The following is a 20110-nucleotide window of genomic DNA, read 5'->3' as shown; positions in this document are numbered from 1 at the left end:
CCGTGGGTGACACATGGGCGATGCTGAGCCCCTACACACTGCGTCTGCAAGCTCACAACACAACATCAGTCTCTAACAGTATTAGGTGACCCTCTGTTACACCTCTAGACAAGTATAGTTCTCGTGCACCTCTCACTGGACCTGTGTCACACCGCACAGTCTCCATGGGGGTCTCCCTATGTCTCGTCTTTAGATCTCTGCCCCCACATGGCCAATGCTTCACTTGTCTGCTCAGTCCGTGCCCCATTCCAACAATCAGAGGCTTCTTGTCTGACCACACAATGCACACACTACTTGAGCTTACCTCCATATAAAGTGTCAGAAACAATGTCGCAGGACAACTTTTATGTTGTTACCCCAGGAATGGTGTCTGTTATAAAGCTTGTCCAGCGGGTACAATTTTTTTTTTACCAATATGTCAGAACAGGTTAAACATTTTTTTATTATGTCAGGGAAAATGGTGGCATTTGACCTGGGCACATGGGTTGGGATGGGTTGACAAGTTAAGTTCTGTCATTTTAAAGGAGTTGTCCAGTAGTTTTACAAATGGCTCAGAATGTGTTAAAAAAGAAAGAAATAATCACCTCACTGAGTTCCCCATACGTCCGTGTTGACGCTCCCTGGATTCCATCATGGTTTCTACCTTATGGCCCCATCTTGACACAAAAGGAAATACTAAGAAATGCTGCTCAGCCAATCAATAGCTATAATGGGGCCCCGCTGTCAACATGCCCCATATATGTTCACATCATTACATGCCGGTCACCCAGACTGACTAAGTGTGGTGCTTAGTGATACATGTACCTGATGGAGTTTTCTTGTAGGGGAGTTGAGGCATAGTAATATCTAATTCGATAATACATATATTGCATGAATTGATGTGATGGCAGCTTTAACTTCCATATAAGCAGTAAGAAGCACAAAAGGCAAAGCAGCCAAACCAGTGACGTGGATATGAAATACTGTCCAACAATAATAATGATGAGCAAACTGCTGAACACATGACCGTCTACAAGCGGGACACACCCTGTTATTTGTGGAAGGGAACGTGTATTGACACCTTTATAATTTGCTGTCAGGCAGGGATGAGCACATTTATTTGCGTAGAATTTAATTCTCCTTGAATTTTACAAAAATTGTTCCTTTTTATTTTTTTTTACAATATGCTCAGTGGGAATTCACCAAAATGGGAGCCAGCTGAGGCTCACCTCCTCAGTCACCTGTCCTACCACCCAGATGTCCGGTCCTCTACGCCTCTTTTTTTCCACTTTGCCCCGCTATGCATATCCTCTTAGTACTTATTCACTCCATGGCAGGGATTCTAGTGCCAAGTAGACCTCTGACATCACTGCGCATATCGTGACATCACGCCGTGCATGCACCGAGGTGCTGACTAGGTCGCAATAACGTCAGAGGTTTACTCAGAACAAAAGTCCCATCATAGAGTGAATAAGTCCCAAGACGATACATGCTACAGGGAAAGTGGAAAAAGAAGAGGGGCAAAAGAGCAGAAGGACAGAGGAGTGGTGAGATTTTTGTTTAATTTACATTCTACGTTTATTTTGACTATGGTCAAGTGTTAGAAAGGTATGACTAGTGATAACGTCCTACTGTCATCAAACAAAGGTTAAAAGACATTTCTAATCTTTGAATCACTACTTTTACAAGAGGAACCAATGGAATACTCTTTAGCACTGGCTATAATCATGTTTTGCTCTTGGCTCCTATTTGCCACATTTTTAATCATGTCTAAAAAAGACGAATTCTGCTAAGACTGAGGCCAAACTGTCCACAGTGACTCCACCAGCTTCATTTAAGAGAATGACTCCATTGGAGTTCCTGTCAGTATACAGTTTTTTGGGGCATTTCAAAAGAAGCCCGACATAGTACTTGGGGAAGAGCATTGTATTCTTTATTCATGGCAGAGTTCTTTGGCAAAACTGAGTGAGCCCACTTGCTTGGATGAAAAGTAAGACAAAAAGCATGACACAGGACTCATGATAGCACTCACCTTTTTCTCTGCGGACAATCATTTCTCTGCAGTCCAATCACTGTACTTCTTCATTCTGCAGGAAGTAGCCACAAACCAAAAAAATCTTAAAAATTATTTTTATTGAAGCATGATTAAATGAATTGGTGCATACATAATATAGTGGTCTAGTAAGAAGGAAAACGTGATGGAGGAACATTAATATCCCATAGCACACACAAGTAAAGCATCTGATTCATATTGTCATAGTATAGTGGGCATATACAAAAAAGTCTACTCTGTCATGTACAATATATTATTATAGCACAGCGATCACCATGTACATACATATAACAGAAAAAGATGTGCAGATGAGCCAAATACACTGCTTACACATGGTGTATCAGGGATGAAGGACCCCCCCACGCTGCCTCAACACGCGTTTTGCATGTTTGCTTTCTCAAGGGAGGAAGTACTTACATGGGCATCAATGTGTTATAATAATATACAGTATACCAGTATACAACATGATAAAGTGGACCTTTTGTATTTGCCCACTATACTACGACAATGTGAATCAGATCAAAAGTTAATAGTAGATCCAGCACTTACATAAAATATAAAACTTTTATTTGTATCCAGTTAAAATCATGTTAATCATCCAGTTAAAATGGCATAATCAATCAGAGGAAAAAGTCCCAAAAAGATTAACGATCAAGGTGTATGCATTTCGAAGTGATACTTCTTGATTTAGAAGTATCACTTCGAAAAAGCATCAACCCTGATTGTTAAAGGGGTATTCCCATTTCCAAGATCCTATCTCAATATTTAGAAGGTGTAGTAATAATAATAATATTAGCAAATACCTCATATTAGAAATTTAGTATAGTTCTTCTGCTTTGTTATGTCGCTTACTTTATGTAGGGCATTGCAGTAGCTTAGATATCCATGGTTATGACCACTAAGAGCTGTCTGTCACTATATAAGTGGTCATAACCATGGATACCTCAGCTACTGCAATGCTCTACATGAGGTAAGCGACAAAGCGAATCTGAAGAACTATACTACATTTCTAATCCAAAGTATTTGCTAATATTATTATTATTACACCTACTACATATTAGGACAAGATCTTGAACATGGGAATACCCCTTTGATAATTTTTGGGGCTTTTTCCTTTGATTATGTCATAATTTGTCACATGATTTTAACTGGATACCAATAAAAGTTTTATATTTTATGGAAGTGCTGAATCTACTACTAACTTTGGATTGCCTTTGCCATGGAATTGAGATCCTTTGCACCCGCTGGATAGGTTAGCTGATCATTTCTTTTCAATGTGAATCAGATGTAATTATGCTTTACTAGTGTGTGCTATGGAATACTGATGTTCCTCCATCACTTTCTACTCCTTACTAAACCACTATATTATGTATGCACCAATTCTTTTAATCATGCTTCAATAAAAATTATTTTTGAGATTTTTTGGTGGTTTGTGGCTATTCAACAATTCTATAGGAGAACTCCATCCTTTACTAATCTATCTTTATTGATAGGAGGAATACAAAAAACTGTTATATTCCATATTCCCTACCTGGAAATATAGTATGTACTATATGAATATTTTGATTGATATTCTGCAGTATGTACGGAGAAAGAACTGCAGAGGACTGGGGTAAAGTTATTTTCTCTGATGAAGCACCTTCAGACTATTTGGGACTTCTGGAAGCCTGATTGTCAGGACTTCAGTAACCATAAAAACAATCTAGCAACACTGAAGCAGCAAAAACCTTGTGAAAACCAAAATGTTGTGTCATTCTCAAAACTTTTGACCATGACTGTGTTTTCAATATAACAAGTCCCCTTTAAGCATTAAGCATTCTGATCAGCAGATGGCAGCAGATGATTTTTTTTCATGAGCCAGTTACAAAATCTCTCAGTCTCTATTTACTTGGCACACTTTTCTACACTGGACAAAAATATAAACGCAACACGCAAGACCTTTTCTATGTACACAAAACGTCTTTTTCTCTCAAATATTGTTCACAAATTTGTCTAAATCTTTGTTAGTGAACGCTTCTCCTTTGCCAAGATAATACATCCACCTCACAGGTGTGGCATATCAGGATGCGGATTAGACCCATGTTTATTACATCCAACCGGCCTCACAACCGCAGACAACGTGTAACCACACTAGCCCAGGTCCTCATCATCCAGCTTCTTCATATCCAAGATCGTCTGAGACCAGCCACTCGGAGATCATAACCAAAGAATTTCTGCACAATCTGTCAGAAACCCGTCTCAGGGAAGCTCATCTGCATGCTCGTCGTCCTCATCGGGGTCTGCATGTGACTGCAGTTTGTCGTTGTAACCAACTTGAGTGGGCAAATGCTCACATTCGATGGCATCTGGCATGTTGGAGAGGTGTTCTCTTCATGGATAAATCCCGGTTTTCACTGTACAGGGCAGATGGCAGACTCCGTATATGGCATAGTGTGGGTGAGCGGTTTTCTGATATCAACGTTGTGAATCGAATGGCCCATGGTGGTGGTGGGGTTATGGTATGGGCAGGCATTTGTTATGGACAGTGAACACAGGTGCATTTCATTGATGCCATTTTGAATGCACAGAGATAAAGTGACGAGAAGGAGACATCTGTATATGGTATAGTGAATCCTGCATTGAGCAGGGGGTTGGACACAATGACCCTGGAGGTCCCTTCCAACTCTAACATTCTATGATTCTAATCCAGTTTCCTCCCACACTGCAAAGACATATTGATAGGGAATCTAGCTCATAGAATAATAGAATGTTAGAGTTGGAGTGGGCCTCCAGGGCCATCGTGTCCTATCCCCTGTTCAATGTAGGATTCACTAAACCATCTCAGACAGATGTCTGTCCAGCCTCTGTTTGAAGACTTCTACTGAAGGAGAACTCACCACCTGTCATAGCAGTCTGTTCCACTCATTGATTACCCTCACTGTCAAAAAGTTTTTCCTAATATCTAATCTGTATCTTCTCCCTTTCAGTTGCTTTCAATTTCTTCTCGTGTTTCCATGTGCAAATGAGAATAAGGATGATCCCTCTACATTTTGACATCACTTCAGATATTTGTAGACAGCTTTTAAGTCCCCTCAAAGCCTTTTTTGCAAGCTAAACATTCCCAGATCCTTTAACCGTTCCTCGTAGGACATAGTTTGCAGTCTGCTCACCATCCTGATAGCTCTTCTCTAAACTTGCTCCAGTTTTTCGATGTCTTTTTTCAAATGTTGTTCCCAGGACTGAACACAGTATTCCAGATGAGGGCTGGCCATGGAGGAGTAGAGGGGGATAATTACTTCATGTGATCTAGAATCAATGTTTCTCTTAATACATTCCAGAACTGTGTTTCCATTTTTTTCCACTGCATCACACTGTTGACTCATGTGCAATCTGTGATTTCTTAGTATACCAAGTCTTTTTCACATGTGCTGTTGCTTAGCTCTATTTCTACCATTCTGTAGATGTCATTTTCGTTTTTCTTGCCCAGATGTAGAATCTTGCGTTTCTCCTCGTTAAATACCATTCTATTAGTCATTGCCCATTGTTCAAGCTTATCTAGATCTTTCTGAATCCTTACTCTGTCTTCTCTAGTGTTAGCTACCCCTCCTAGCTTTGTATCATCTGCAAATTTAATGAGTTTAACTTCAGTACCCTTATATAGATCTATAGATTTATAAAATTGTTGAACAACACTGGGGCCAAGAAAAAGGTTTGTGTTAGCCCACTTGAAACACTCTTCCGATTGGATGTGCAACCATTTATTACCACTCTTTGAGTACAATCACTGAGCAAGTTATGAATCCACCTAACCGTAGTCTTGTCAACCCCATACTTGGTGATTTTTTCAATAAGGATAGTATGAAATACTTTATCAAATGCCATGCTGAAGTCGAGATATACTATATCTACCGCATTTCCCTGATCCACCCAGTCAGTAATTCCATCATAGAAGGAAATTAGGTTAGTCTGGCATGACTTGTTTTCTACAAACCAATGCTGACTCTGGTTAATTAATGTATTCTTATCCAACTACCTACATACATGCTGTTTAACAATTTGTTCAAAGATCTTTCCTAGTATATAAGTAAGGATCAGTGGCCTGTAATTTCCTGGCTCCATCTTCTTACCTTTTTTTGAAGATAAGGACAACATTTGCCATTCTCCAATCTTCTGGGACTTCTCATGTTCTCCAGGAATTTTCAAAGATTCTGGCTAGTGATTCTGCAGTTTCCTCTGCTATCTCTTTCAGTACCCTAGGGTGTAATTCATCTGGACCAGGAGATTTAAATTCATTTAGATTGACTAATTGTTCCACCACCATCTCTCAGCTTATACATAGCGTGGATTATTTTATTCCTTCGATAGCACAGTGAAGATTAGTGATGTTACATTTGCTTTCTTATAGAACACAGAAGCTAAATGGGAATTTAAAAGTTTGGCCTTCCCAACATCATTCTTGACCACTTCAACCTTTTCACCCTGTAAAAATCCTATAGCATCTTTGACTTTTCTTTTGCTTTTGACATCCCCCCAAAACCTTTTTTTATTGCTTTCGGTTGCCCTTGCAAACATCGCTTCATTACTGGTTTTAGCTCTTCTAACGCTTGCCCTGCATTCCCTGCAGACAGCATTATATTCTTTATTAGATACGCCCCCTCTTTCCATTTGATATACATTTCTTTTTTTCCTTATCATACTGATAGGGAATCTAGATTGTGAGCTCCAATGGGGACTGCGATGAAAATGTCTGTAAAGTGCTGCGGAATATGAGGAAAGCATAATAATAATAACAGAAAAAAACAACATTCTTTGGTTCAAGTATAAAAAGGTTGTTAGAAAATAATGAACAATAGAAAAATGACTTACAATGGTTACAAAGCAGATACCATCATTTCATAATAAATGTATGTGGCTGACTGCAGTTTTTCCGTGCTTTCACAATGCAATTTTTTTACTGAGTGACCCAATTTTTATAAGTCATTTTAAGCAATGTTGATTATCAGTAGTAAGAGCTCTAGTAAACAACATGAACTGTCAATCCATATTTGCTTATGAAAAAACACAGCCAATTGCATGCAGTTTTGGCAGACATCAAAACCATATTGCAATTGCACCATCTTACTTTACCCTGTGGTTGCAATCATACATCCTAGTACTGTCCATTTTTTCTTGGACAGACCGCTGACCCATAAACTTTCAGTGAGCCATATACACATCAGTTTTAAAAGGGACCTATCAGTAGAATCAACCCTCCTAAGCCGTCTGTCTATATGGGCGTGTAGGTCATAGGAAGCTGAATAAAATGATACCTTGATTTCTGTTGACCAATGTCTTATTCCAGAGAAATACACATTTTTATTATTTGTAAATGAGTTGCTAAGATCTATGGGCCGGACACAGATCTCACTGATAATCTGCCTCCAGAGCTTATTTAAAATGAAAATGGTCTTTGCCAGTGTGAGACATGGTAAAACAGGAGAGCAGACTGTCATAGCAACCCATCGGCGCCAAGCGATAGTGTAATGTAAGAGTCAATGGGCGCACAGAATGAAGTGCACCAATGCCGGTGTGCTGTTAATGCCACTGTCAAAAGTTTGACAGTGGCATTTAACAGGTAAACAGTTGCGAGTGGAGCTCCACTAGCGGCTGTTAGAGAGAAGTCCTGGCTGTAATACACAGCCATTACCTGCCGGGTATGGGACAAGCTCATCCCAACTTGTGTCATACATGTAAGTGTGTATCCAGTGTAGTTAGTACATGCTGAAGCTCGCATTGTGTGCAGGCTCCGTGCAGAATAAGCAGTGTGATGTCACTTACCAATATATTTAAAGGCTTTTTCCATCTTTACTAGATGGGTTAAAGATTGTTCAACCACGGCAGACATCCACTCATTGACTCTACTGTCGTCATAATCTACTCCGCCAAGGATGACGTCTACACACTGCATCACGGAAACAAACACATATTAGCTTCAAGATATATATATGAAGAACAAACATTTTTAACATTCATGTATACAAATGCTGCGGTCTTTTTTTACCACTTCAACACCCGGCCATTTACACGCAACATTTTTCCTACTTCAGTTATTCAAATATTTTTTTTCTTCTTTTTTTGTGATACGAGGGGCCTAATTTTTATGCAAGTTTTATATTCATATTTTTTTTTACAGTATTAGGGAATAACTAAATTTAGCGCAAAAGGAAATACATCTGTCTTCCATATTTTGTTGTTTTGTTTTTTTTCGCAACCACAAAGGACGATTATAATACATATTAAATAGTGTTCCCCTTCCCATAATTAGATTTATATATCTGATATATGTTTTTTTTCCATTAGGGGTGGGACTAAAACCAGTGATTTGGACTGGTGGAAACTTTATATATTTTTAGCTTTGCTTTATTTTCTTTATTTATTATAACATTTAATTCACACATTGTGGTCCTCATAAAAGACCTTTGGAGGAAATTTCAACATTTAAAAGGGAACCTGGCATGTAAAATAATGCTATTAACCTGCAGATATGGGGTTAATCTGCAGGTTAATAGCATTCTGACATTGAGGGGCACCCACACCGAGAGCCCCAATGCGGGGAGGGAATTAACTTTATTTCCCCCGGAGGCCTCGCTCTTTCAGTCACGGGGTGGCTCCATCACGGTTTCAGTCACCGCTCTGTGTATAGAGCGACGGCTGTAACCGCGCGCCCGGCACTGTGTGAAAGCTCACTCATCATTAGAGCCGGCTGTCAGTCAGTGTTGGAGTGTGGTTACAGCCACCACTCTCTATACACAGAGCAGTGACTGAAGCCGCGTCGGCGGCGCCCCTATGACTGGAAGCTGAATAAAGTTAATTTCCGGCAGCGGGGCTCTCCGTGCCTGCACCGCATGTCGTCAGAACACAATTAACCCCATATCTACAGGTTAATAGCATTATTTTACATGACAGGTACTCTTTAAATATTTAATTCTTTTTTGCCCTGTAACTGGGACTGGCATAATAGTCCCAATTACAGGACAAACTAAGCCTAAAATTTCAACCTTGCCTGCAGCTGTTGACTATCTGCAGGTAGAACACTACTGTTGCATAATAAGTTAGTTAAATAACATGATCAGCCAAAGTTATGTTCACATTGGTGGTTTGGTTTTACCCTTTTGCTTGTTTTTTGCTTTGTTTTTTTAAATTGTTTTGTTACAGTAAGAAAAACCCAGTCTGTCGCCCGATTATTCTTGTCAAAAATAGCAGAACTCATGGAATTAGTCATAGTTACTATTGTTTGTATGTAAAAGAGTAAATGTCCATCCACACTAGTATGAAGATGCTGTATTTGTAGTAAAGTCAGCAGTGAAAATCTGTAAAAGGAATCATTTTCTAGTGCTCAGTCTTTTCAGCTGCCATGAATCGCCTACTAAGTTGCAGAAAATGAATAGAGATGTTGTTCTGATGAAGAATTGTCACTGTCTATCACTGATACATGGCAAACACTACAGCACGTCCTTAACCCCTTCCCTTCATGTATTCTGGGCTCAAAGCACATGATACAATTTTGCTTTGTCTTTATGTAACAGGTTATAACTTTAGAAACATGTTATGTTTATTTTTTTTTAGGACTTTTCAGGACAAACGGGGCTTTCTATTGGTGTATTTTTTATAAATCTTAGAATACAGCAATAACTATGTTGGAGAAATAGTTTACTTCAATTTCACATGTAACAATTTTAAAATAAAGTTCTTACGTTTGCATGCCTCTAGATTTATAGTATAGTATATGAGCCAAAATACATTGATGTGTTCTAAATATAAAGTGTAAGGCCACGGCCCCACTATCAGTATTTGGTCAGTATTCGGTCAGTATTTTTTCTCAGGAGTGAGAGCCAAAACCAGGTGAGGAACAATCAGAGAAAAGGTATAATAGAAACAAGTCACCAATTCTGCATTTATCACCCACTCCTGGTTTTGTCGCCCACTCCTGAGAAAAAATACTGACCAAATACTTATAGTGGGGCCGTGGCCTAAATGTCATTTCCTGAAAGAAAAAAACAAACAAAACTGCACTGGCTGTTAGTGATGGATCACATGGCAGATACAATTATGCTTTTTTATAACTTATTTACACTATTTTTGTGCTCTTTGTGTGGGCAGTGTGGGCTTGTGGGCTGTGAGGGCTGTGTGGCTAGTGTGGGCAGTGTGGGATGTGTGGGCTGTGTGGGCTGTGAGGGCAGTGTGGGATGTGAGGGCAGTGTGGGATGTGAGGGCAGTGTGAGCAGTGTGGGCTGTGAGGATAGTGTGGGATGTGAGGGCAGTGTGGGATGTGAGGGCAGTGTGAGCAGTGTGGGCTGTGAGGATAGTGTGGGCTGTGTGGGCTGTGAGGGCAGTGTGGGATGTGAGGGCAGTGTGGGATGTGAGGGCAGTGTGAGCAGTGTGGGCTGTGAGGATAGTGTGGGCTGTGAGGGCAGTGTGGGCAGTGAGGGCAGTGTGGGATGTGAGGGCTGTGTGGGCTGTGAGGGCTGTGTGGGATGTGAGGGCTGTGTGGGCTGTGAGGGCTGTGTGGGCTGTGAGGGCTGTGTGGGATGTGAGGGCAGTGTGGGCTGTGAGGGCTGTGTGGGCTGTGAGGGCAGTGTGGGCAGTGAGGGCAGTGTGGGATGTGAGGGCTGTGTGGGCTGTGAGGGCTGTGTGGGCTGTGAGGGCAGTGAGGGCAGTGTGGGATGTGAGGGCAGTGTGGGATGTGAGGGCTGTGTGGGCTGTGAGGGCTGTGTGGGCTGTGAGGGCTGTGTGGGATGTGAGGGCAGTGTGGGATGTGAGGGCTGTGTGGGCTGTGAGGGCTGTGTGGGATGTGAGGGCAGTGTGGGCTGTGAGGGCTGTGTGGGCTGTGAGGGCTGTGTGGGCTGTGAGGGCAGTGTGGGATGTGAGGGCTGTGTGGGCTGTGAGGGCTGTGTGGGATGTGAGGGCTGTGTGGGATGTGAGGGCTGTGTGGGCGGTGAGGGCTGTGTGGGCTGTGTGGGCTGTGAGGGCTGTGTGGGATGTGAGGGCAGTGTGGGCTGTGAGGGCTGTGTGGGCTGTGTGGGCTGTGAGGGCTGTGTGCGCTGTGAGGGCAGTGTGGGCTGTGAGGGCTGTGTGGGCTGTGAGCCCTGTATGGGCTGTGAGGGCAGTGTGGGCTGTGAGAGCTGTGTGGGCTGTGAGGGCTGTGTGGGATGTGAGGGCTGTGTGGGATGTGAGGGCTGTGTGGGATGTGTGGGATGTGTGGGCTGTGAGGGCAGTGTGGGATGTGAGGGCAGTGTGGGATGTGAGGGCAGTGTGGGCTGTGTGGACAGTGTGAGCAGTGTGGGCTGTGAGGGCTGTGTGGGATGTGAGGGCTGTGTGGGATGTGAGTGCAGTGTGGGCTGTGTGGGCTGTGAGGGCAGTGTGGGATGTGAGGGCAGTGTGGGCTGTGAGGGCTGTGTGGGCAGTGCGATGTATACTTGTGTGCCGTGCTTACGCTATGTATACTTGTGTGCCGTGCTTATGCGATGTATGCTTGTGTGTCGTGCTTGTGTGAGGTATGCTTGTGTGCCGTGCTTGTGTGATGTATGCTTGTGTGCCGTGCTTATAATGTATACTTGTGTGCCGGGCTTGTGTGATGAATGCTTATGTGCCGTGCTTATGCGATGTATACTTGTGTGCCGTGCTTATGCGATGTATGCTTGTGTGCCGTGCTTATGAAATGTATGCTTGTGTGCCGGGCTTGTGTGATGTATGCTTGTGTGCCGTGCTTATGCGATGTGTGCCGTGCTTATGCGATGTATGCTTGTGTGCCGTGCTTATGAAATGTATGCTTGTGTGCCGTGCTTATGTGATGTATACTTGTGTGCCGTGCTTATGCGATGTATGCTTGTGTGCCGTGCTTACGCGATGTATGCTTGTGTGCCATGCTTAAGCGATGTGTGCTTGTGTGCCGTGCTTACGTGATGTATGCTTGTGTGCCCTGCTTGTGTGATGTATGCTTGTGTGCCGTGCTTATAATGTATATTTGTGTGCCGGGCTTGTGTGATGTATGCTTATGTGCCGTGCTTATGCAATGTATACTTGTGTGCCGTGCTTATGCGATGTATGCTTGTGTGCCGTGCTTATGCGATGTATGCTTGTGTGCCGTGCTTATGCGATGTATGCTTGTGTGCCGTGCTTATGCGATGTATGCTTGTGTGCCGTGCTTATGAAATGTATGCTTGTGTGCCGTGCTTATGCGATGTATACTTGTGTACCATGCTTGTGAGTCGTGCTGAAAGCCAACAAAAGACTTCAACCACCATATTGTCTTTACTGAGGTTTTGGGATGTGATGTATACTTGTGTGCCGTGCTTATGCAATGTATGCTTGTGTGCCGTGTTTATGCAATGTATACTTGTGTGTCGTGCTTGTGTGATGTATACTTGTGTGTCGTGCTGAAAGCCAACAAAAGACTTCAACCACCATATTGTCTTTACTGAGGTTTTGGGATGTGATGTATACTTGTGTGCCGTGCTTATGCAATGTATGCTTGTGTGCCGTGTTTATGCAATGTATACTTGTGTGTCGTGCTTGTGTGATGTATACTTGTGTGTCGTGCTGAAAGCCAACAAAAGACTTCAACCACCATATTGTCTTTACTGAGGTTTTGGGATGTGATGTATACTTGTGTGCCGTGCTTATGCGATGCATGCTTGTGTGCCGTGTTTATGCAATGTATACTTGTGTGCCATGTTTATGTGATGTATACTTGTGTGCCATGCTTATGTGATGTATACTTGTGTGCCGTGTTTATGCAATGTATACTTGTGTGTCGTGCTTGTGTGATGTATGGTTGTGTCCCGTGCTTGTGTAATATATGCCTGTGTGCCGTGCTTGTGTGATGTATGCTTGTGTGTCGTGCTGAAAGCCAACAAAAGACTTCAACCACCATATTGTCTTTACTGAGGTTTTGGGATGTGATGTATACTTGTGTGCCATGCTTATGCGATGTATGCTTGTGTGCCGTGTTTATGTGATGTATACTTGTGTGCCGTGCTAATGCGATGTATACTTGTGTGCCGTGTTTATGCAATGTATACTTGTGTGTCGTGCTTGTGTGATGTATGCTTGTGTCCCGTGCTTGTGTAATGTATGCTTGTGTGCCGTGCTTATGTGATGTATGCTTGTGTGCCGTGCTTCTGTAATGTATGCTTGTGTGCCATGCTTGTGTGAGGTACGCTTGTGTGCCGTGCTTGTGTGATGTATGCTTGTGTGCCGTGCTTATGCGATGTATGCTTGTGTGCCGTGCTTATAAGAAGTATGCTTGTGTGCCGTGCTTATGTGATGTATGCTTGTGTGCCGTGCTTATGTGATGTATGCTTGTGTGCCGTGCTTGTGTGATGTATGCTTGTGTCCCGTGCTTGTGTAATGTATGCTTGTGTGCCGTGCTTATGTGACGTATGATTGTGTCCCGTGCTTGTTTAATGTATGTGTGGCACCCCAGGGGTCTGGTTTCCACAGTAACAGCAGTGTTATGTCTGAGAGCAGGTGGGAGGTCTCTTGGTCAGGAATCCTATGCATGCCACACCTCCTGCCCAGTCCTGGGAGGGGAAGGACTTCCCCTATATAAACCTGGGGCTGAGGCAGGGTTAGAGGAGAAGAGTAGAGAGAAGAAGAGAAGCAGTGATAGGAAAGAAAGATCAGGAGCTCTGTGGGAGTCGTGCTAAGAGGAGATCAGGGCTGGAAGCTGTAGAGCTCGCCCTGCTTGAAGATTTCTTACCGGACCCGGAGTCCGAGGCTGTGGGGACTAACTCCTACCCAGCAGCAGAAACCGACCGGCAGGGGATTTCAGGTCCTCTGGCCCAGAAACCCGAAGGCTCGGTCACACGTGTGGGACCAGCACCGCCGTCGTGGAGCGGAAGCTACTAGAAGGCCCCGAGTCACCGGCCATACGGGTGAGCACCACACGGTACACTCAGGGACGTGGGCTACCTTTACCCGCCTCTAGCAAGGTAGCCAGAAGAGTACAATTAGTTGGGGAGGCCTACAACTCCGCCTGGCCAAGGGGGATCCCATCTGCTCAAGGACTGACCAGGCCCCGACCGCTAGCCAGTACTCCGGGAGGGTCTATCTTTGTCACCAGTAAAGACCCTGAACTACACCGTATCGTCTCTGAGTGATTCCTGCTACCCCCATCATCCACGTCGGCTGCCCTGAGGCCATACCCCTCCCGTTGGGGGTTATACCATCCACGCTGCACCATCCTCCCACCGGCCTCAGCGGTTTGCCCTGCAGCGGCAGCTCCATAGCTGCATTCAACGGGTGGCGTAGTCGTTCTACATCTACTGCTAATATACCGCCACTTAGTCTGACTCCCTGGGCACGGACCGGGTCACCGCCACGAGACTACTACCCCTATCAGATCCGGCTCCGGGTAGTCCCTGCGTGCGCAACGCTGCATCACATAGGCCCAGGGCGCGTCAACTTTTGGCGTAGTCGGCAGGATCTCGTGCCCGCAACCACCGGGTACTGCGTGCCTGAAAAAGACTGTTCAAACTTACCAGTGGTGAAGATTCCCGCCATCCGGCGCAATCTTCTGCCTTCTTCCCGCCATCCGTGGAGTTTTCCCGCCGTTGGACGCCATCTTGAAGACGCCGCGCGGGAAGAAGAGGGGCGTGGACTCCGAAAGCGCGCGAGAACTGAAGCCCCGCCTCACGTCCGGACGTTGCGTAAGGTCCTGGAAGGAGCCCAGCAGATGCCGACGTCACAGGAAGGTCCTCAACCCTGACGATCCACTGCGGAGCCGCGGCCTACGGAAGAGGATCATCGCAAGGTAGGCCACGGTCCACTAGGGGGGAGGAAGATGTCGGATACGGAGGAGAGCTTCACTGCCTCAACCCCCGCCAGCGCCACCGCTGCTGCAGTCATACCTTTCACCATGCCCTATATCCCGGGAGCGGCCTGGCTACCCCAGTACTCAGGGGAGTCACATACTCTGCATGACTTTAGAGAAAAGCTGGATAGCCTCTTCCAGGTGTACCCCCTCACAGAAGAGCAAAAAGTGAGCATCCTGGTGGCCCAATTAACTGGGGCAGCCCAAAGGGAGGTAAAGTCCTGGCCACCTGGAGGAAGGACTGTCGCAGGGATACTAACCCGGCTGAAGGATACCTTTGATACCCGCACCTCAGCCGAGATCAAGCTTAGATTCTACGGGTGCAAGCAGCGAGCACAAGAGAGTATAAGGGACTATGCACTAAACCTACAAGAGGCCCTGAGAGCCATTAAGCAGACCGACCCTGACGGCGTGGGAGACGAGGACCGGCTGTTGACTGAACAATTTATAGAGGGTTTATATTGCAATGCCCACCGAACCCAGTTGCGGGCAATGGCCTTACAGGACCCTCATCTGGGATTTGCACAGTTCAAGGACAGAGCCATCCGGGTGCTCCGAGAACCGGCACCAGGTGGCGTTGTGACCCACAGACACCCCACTACCACTTACCACCAAGAGGCGGCGCCCTTGTCGGCAGGGCCTGTGGGAGCTGATGCGCAGGCTTTGAACAATGACCCGGCTCCCGACCTGCACCATCAGGTCCAAGAGCTAGCTAAAAGCGTTGCCGCGCTAACCCGAACTGTGCAGTCTTTACAGGTTTCTACTCCAGGGAAGATCCAGCTGGCATCCGGACCGGAGGACATCCCGTGGCGCCGACCAAGGAGGACCCCACCGGCCAGAGGAAGACCCAGCGACCGATACAACGAGGACGGACAACCTATCTGCCGCCGCTGCAATCAACCCGGACATATGGCAAGGTACTGTCCTTTAAACTGACACAACCTAGGGTAGAGGGCCAACCCATAGGAAAAAGATCATCAGGCCCATCAAACTGGTGTGACAAATATGTGGGAGGACGTCCAGTCTTGCCTGTGGTACTGGATGGCATTCCTATGAGTGCCCTACTGGACACTGGGTCACAGGTCACCACCATCCCGTACGTGCTCTTCAAGCAGTACTGGAATGACTCGGATATAACCCGCTACCCTGACGACGACTTGAGTATCATCGCCAGCAATGGTCAGCCCGTGCCACAGATCGGATTTAAAGAGGTGACCATTAAAATCGGTAGAGTCGAGCTGGCAGCCCAGGGACTGATCATTGTGGACATTGATAAGCGCGAGAGTCACCCTAAGATAACTCTAGGAACTAATGTAATTGAAAATTGTCTTGCAGAGGTGATTTTTATTTTACAGCAGGTTGCCAAGAACGCCAGCTCCGGCCAGCAGCGAGTGCTCCAAAAAGAGATCCGGGCACTGATGCGACGACAACAGGTGGAACTCTCCGGCGGTGAGATTGGTAGCGTGAGAATGTGTGACCCTTTCCCTATTGCCATGCCCTCAAAAAGTGAAATGATGATTTGGTGCCGGGCGGCTATTGGTCTGAGAGGTAGAGATTACCAGGCAATGGTAGAACCAGTTTACTCAGACAGTAGGCCCACCATTTTGACAGCACGGGGGGTGGTCAATGTACGCCATGGGAGGGTGCCCGTTCGCATAATAAATATCGGGAAGAGGGAAGTGTACCTGCCCCGGTATGCCACGCTAGCCAAATTGTATACCATCAATCAGAATTCTATACAGTCCGTAGAACCCTTGCCTCCATCTTCTCTGGAGGAAGGTAACGGCTCTAAACAACAAATGGAGGATTGGTGTCAGCAACTACATTTGGGTACTGACTCCACTCCCTCCCACCAGAAACAGGGAGTCTACCGGGTGGTTCAAGAGTACGAGAGAGTGTTTAGTAAACACCCGTTAGACTTCGGGCGAGTCAAGGGGGTAGAACATCACATCCCCACGGGAGACCATCCTCCCATAAAAGAGAGGTATCGACCCGTACCCCCTGCACACTACCAACACGCCAAGGGGATGTTTAGAGACATGAAGGAGGCTGGGGTAATTAGGGAAAGCTGTAGCCCCTGGGCAGCTCCACTAGTCTTGGTCAAAAAGAAAGACAACACCATGAGAATGTGTGTAGATTACCGGAAAATAAACCGTATCACACACAAAGATGCGTACCCCTTACCAAGAATAGAGGAGTCTTTGGCTGCTTTAAAATCTGCTAACTTCTTCTCCACCTTGGATCTCACTAGCGGGTACTGGCAGGTTCCTGTAGCAGAGGCGGATCGGGAAAAGACCGCATTCACCACCCCGATGGGACTTAGTGAGTTTACCTGCATGCCGTTTGGACTCTGCAACGCACCAGGAACCTTCCAGCGATTGATGGAGTGCTGTCTGGGACACCAGAACTTTGAGACGGTCCTGTTATACCTGGACGATGTCATCGTCTACTCCAAAACCTACGAGGACCACCTGAAGCACCTGGCGGAAGTGTTTGAAGCTCTGGCAAGTTACGGCCTAAAGGTGAAACCCTCCAAGTGTCACCTCCTGAAGCCAAAGGTGCAGTACCTGGGACACGTGGTGAGTGCTGACGGAGTGGCTCCCGACCCTGATAAGATCACCGCAATTAAGGAATGGCCAAGCCCCTCCAGTGTAAAGGAAGTGAGGCAGTTCCTCGGGTTGGTAGGCTACTACCGAAGGTTCATACCCGGTTTCACCAAAAAGGCAGCTCCTATGCAGGACCTCCTGATAGGCCAGTCCAGGAAGGCCAAGAACCAGAAGCCGCCCTTCAGATGGGAGAAGTTGGAAGAAGAGTCCTTCCGCCAGCTGAAGATGGCCCTCACGGGGGATGAAATCCTGGCGTACCCTGATTATAGCCAACCCTTTATCCTCTACACCGACGCCAGTAACATCGGGCTAGGAGCCGTACTATCCCAGATCCAGCAGGGGAAAGAACGGGTAATTGCTTACGCCAGCCGAAAACTGCGACCCACCGAAAGAAATCCTGAGAATTACAGCTCATTTAAGCTAGAGTTCCTGGCAGTGGTGTGGGCAGTCACCGAACGCTTTAAGCACTACCTCGCTTCTTCCCGGTTCACCGTGTACACGGATAACAACCCGTTGACACACCTGGACACTGCAAGACTCGGTGCCCTAGAGCAGAGATGGATGGCCCGCTTGTCCAACTATGAGTTTACAATCAAATACCGGGCAGGATGCTCCAATACCAACGCGGACGCCCTGTCCAGGATGCCAAACCTACCGGACGAGGGTGAGGATTCAGAAGATTTGGAAGAGGTCGAACTCCCTGCGTTCCACCGTCATGGGACTATCCAGTATTCCCACCGTGTAAGGGGTAAGCAAGCCGCTACGTTCAACCCCTTACCTCACTACAACTGGGCGGAAACGCAAGACAGTGACCCTGCCGTCTGGCTGGTGAAGGAGATGCTGACTCAGCCAGAAGCTCGCCTTGACCCAGACGCTCCGGAGGAGGCCAAGCAACTGTGGGCAGAGAAGAGTCGACTGTTTCTTTACAAGGGGAAGTTGTGCCGCAGAATGGTTAACTCCCGGACGCATGAACTGATCTGGCAAGTAGTGGTGCCAAGAAGGGACGCAGCTATGGTGATGGAGGCATACCACGACGGGGCTGGGCACTTCGGATGGAAGAAGCTGGAGTTCCTAGTGCGCGGGCGGTTCCATTGGGTAGGCATGAGAGGAACCATCGAGAGGTGGTGCAGAGACTGTGGCCCATGCAACCTAAGAAGGAAGGACCGTGCCAGCCAGAAGACCCCCCTTCAGTCCATCGTCACCCGGCAGCCGTTGGAACTGGTAGCCTTGGATCATGTAAAACTGACCCCAAGCAGAAGTGGCTACGTCTACGCATTAACCATCGTGGATCACTACTCCCGGTTCTTGGTTGTCGTCCCCGTCAAGGACTTAACGGCTCAAACAGCAGCTAGAGCCTTCCAGCAGCACTTCTGCCGTCCACACGGCTACCCAGAGCAGGTGCTGACGGACCAGGGACCTGCCTTTGAAGCGGAGTTCTTCCAAGAGTTCTGTACTCTGTATGGCTGCCGGAAGATCAGGACGACACCCTATCATCCGCAAACTAATGGACTTTGTGAGAAAATGAACCAGGTGGTGATAGATCTTCTGAAAACATTGCCCCTGGAAGAACGCAGTCTGTGGCCTGAGAAGCTGCCCGACCTGGTGGACCTATACAACTACATCCCTGTAGGTTCCACCAACTGTACCCCGGCTTACCTAATGAGGGCAAGACCCGGTAAGCTACCTGTTGACCTGGAGATGGGAGTCCTGACACCCGAGGACACTTCACCGGAAGCAGACTGGGACACAGAGAGGCAGCAGCAGTACCAGAAAGTACAGGAGAGCGTGGAGCGAAGTCTCTGTCTAGCTAGGGAAAGACAAGAGAAAACTTACAACCAGTATGCTCCCGCTGTTCCCTTGGTACCCGGAGAGCAGGTCTTGAAGAGGAAAAGACGGCTCCACAAGTTGGACGACCAGTGGGAGAAGGACCCGTACATCGTACTGCCCTCAAGCCACGACAACCCGAAGGTCTGTACCATCAGTAAAGACGGAGGGGAAACCACAACCATTGTATCCCGGGATCACCTGAAGAAGTGTCCCGAACAGCTACGGAATCCTGAAGAGGAACAAGAAGACCCTCGACCCGTAGAGGAAAGGGAAGATGTGGTTAGTACTGTGCTCGGAGACTTCCCTCGGTCCTGGACTCAAGTCAATGGTGCAGTTGTGGTACCCGTCCTCACGTTCCTCCAACCAGCATCCCAAGTACTCACGGAGCAACCGGTAGAGCTGGAAGAACAGCCGGTCCAGGAGGCAGAAGACTCCACAGAAGCAGATCAGGAGGATCAACCCTCTGCTTATAGTGAGCCTGCCATACCCTTAGTTAGCCAAAGAGCCTGTAGACAGCTGCCCAGTTTACCCTTGACAGCTCCTACACCCTGTAGTTCAGGGCCAGACGGTCAGCTCCGTAGGTCCACTAGGGCCACTAAAGGCCAGTTACCCGCACGTTGGAGAATTTGAAGTGTTTAAATTGTTTTATTTGTGGTCACCTGTCTGTTACTTGTAAATAATTATGTGTTTCTAGTTATTTTTAGGAGTCCTTGGTGGATTTACCGGGAATCCTTGTACAATTGGTTGGAGCGTAACTTAGGAATGGACTAAAGACTGTTAAGGACTCGGGGCAGGACAGACCCCTACCTGGTT

The 20110-nt window shown here is 46.5% G+C and overlaps 1 protein-coding gene across 1 annotated transcript in view; it reads right to left on the bottom strand.

Moving 5' to 3' along the window:
* Positions 1–20110, bottom strand: part of DYNLT3 (dynein light chain Tctex-type 3) — a 59568-nt gene that overhangs the window by 23675 nt on the left and 15783 nt on the right. Inside the window, exon 3 of the mRNA XM_073667305.1 lies at positions 7829–7952. Coding sequence (XP_073523406.1) covers positions 7829–7952 — 124 coding nt within the window. The remainder of the gene's footprint in view (positions 1–7828; positions 7953–20110) is intronic.

Source organism: Phyllobates terribilis, unplaced genomic scaffold, assembly GCF_046119375.1.
Source record: "Phyllobates terribilis strain yellow unplaced genomic scaffold, ASM4611937v1 Scaffold_2__4_contigs__length_985480577, whole genome shotgun sequence".
Lineage (NCBI taxonomy): Eukaryota > Metazoa > Chordata > Amphibia > Anura > Dendrobatidae > Phyllobates > Phyllobates terribilis.
This window is presented reverse-complemented; position numbering and strand designations above follow the sequence as displayed.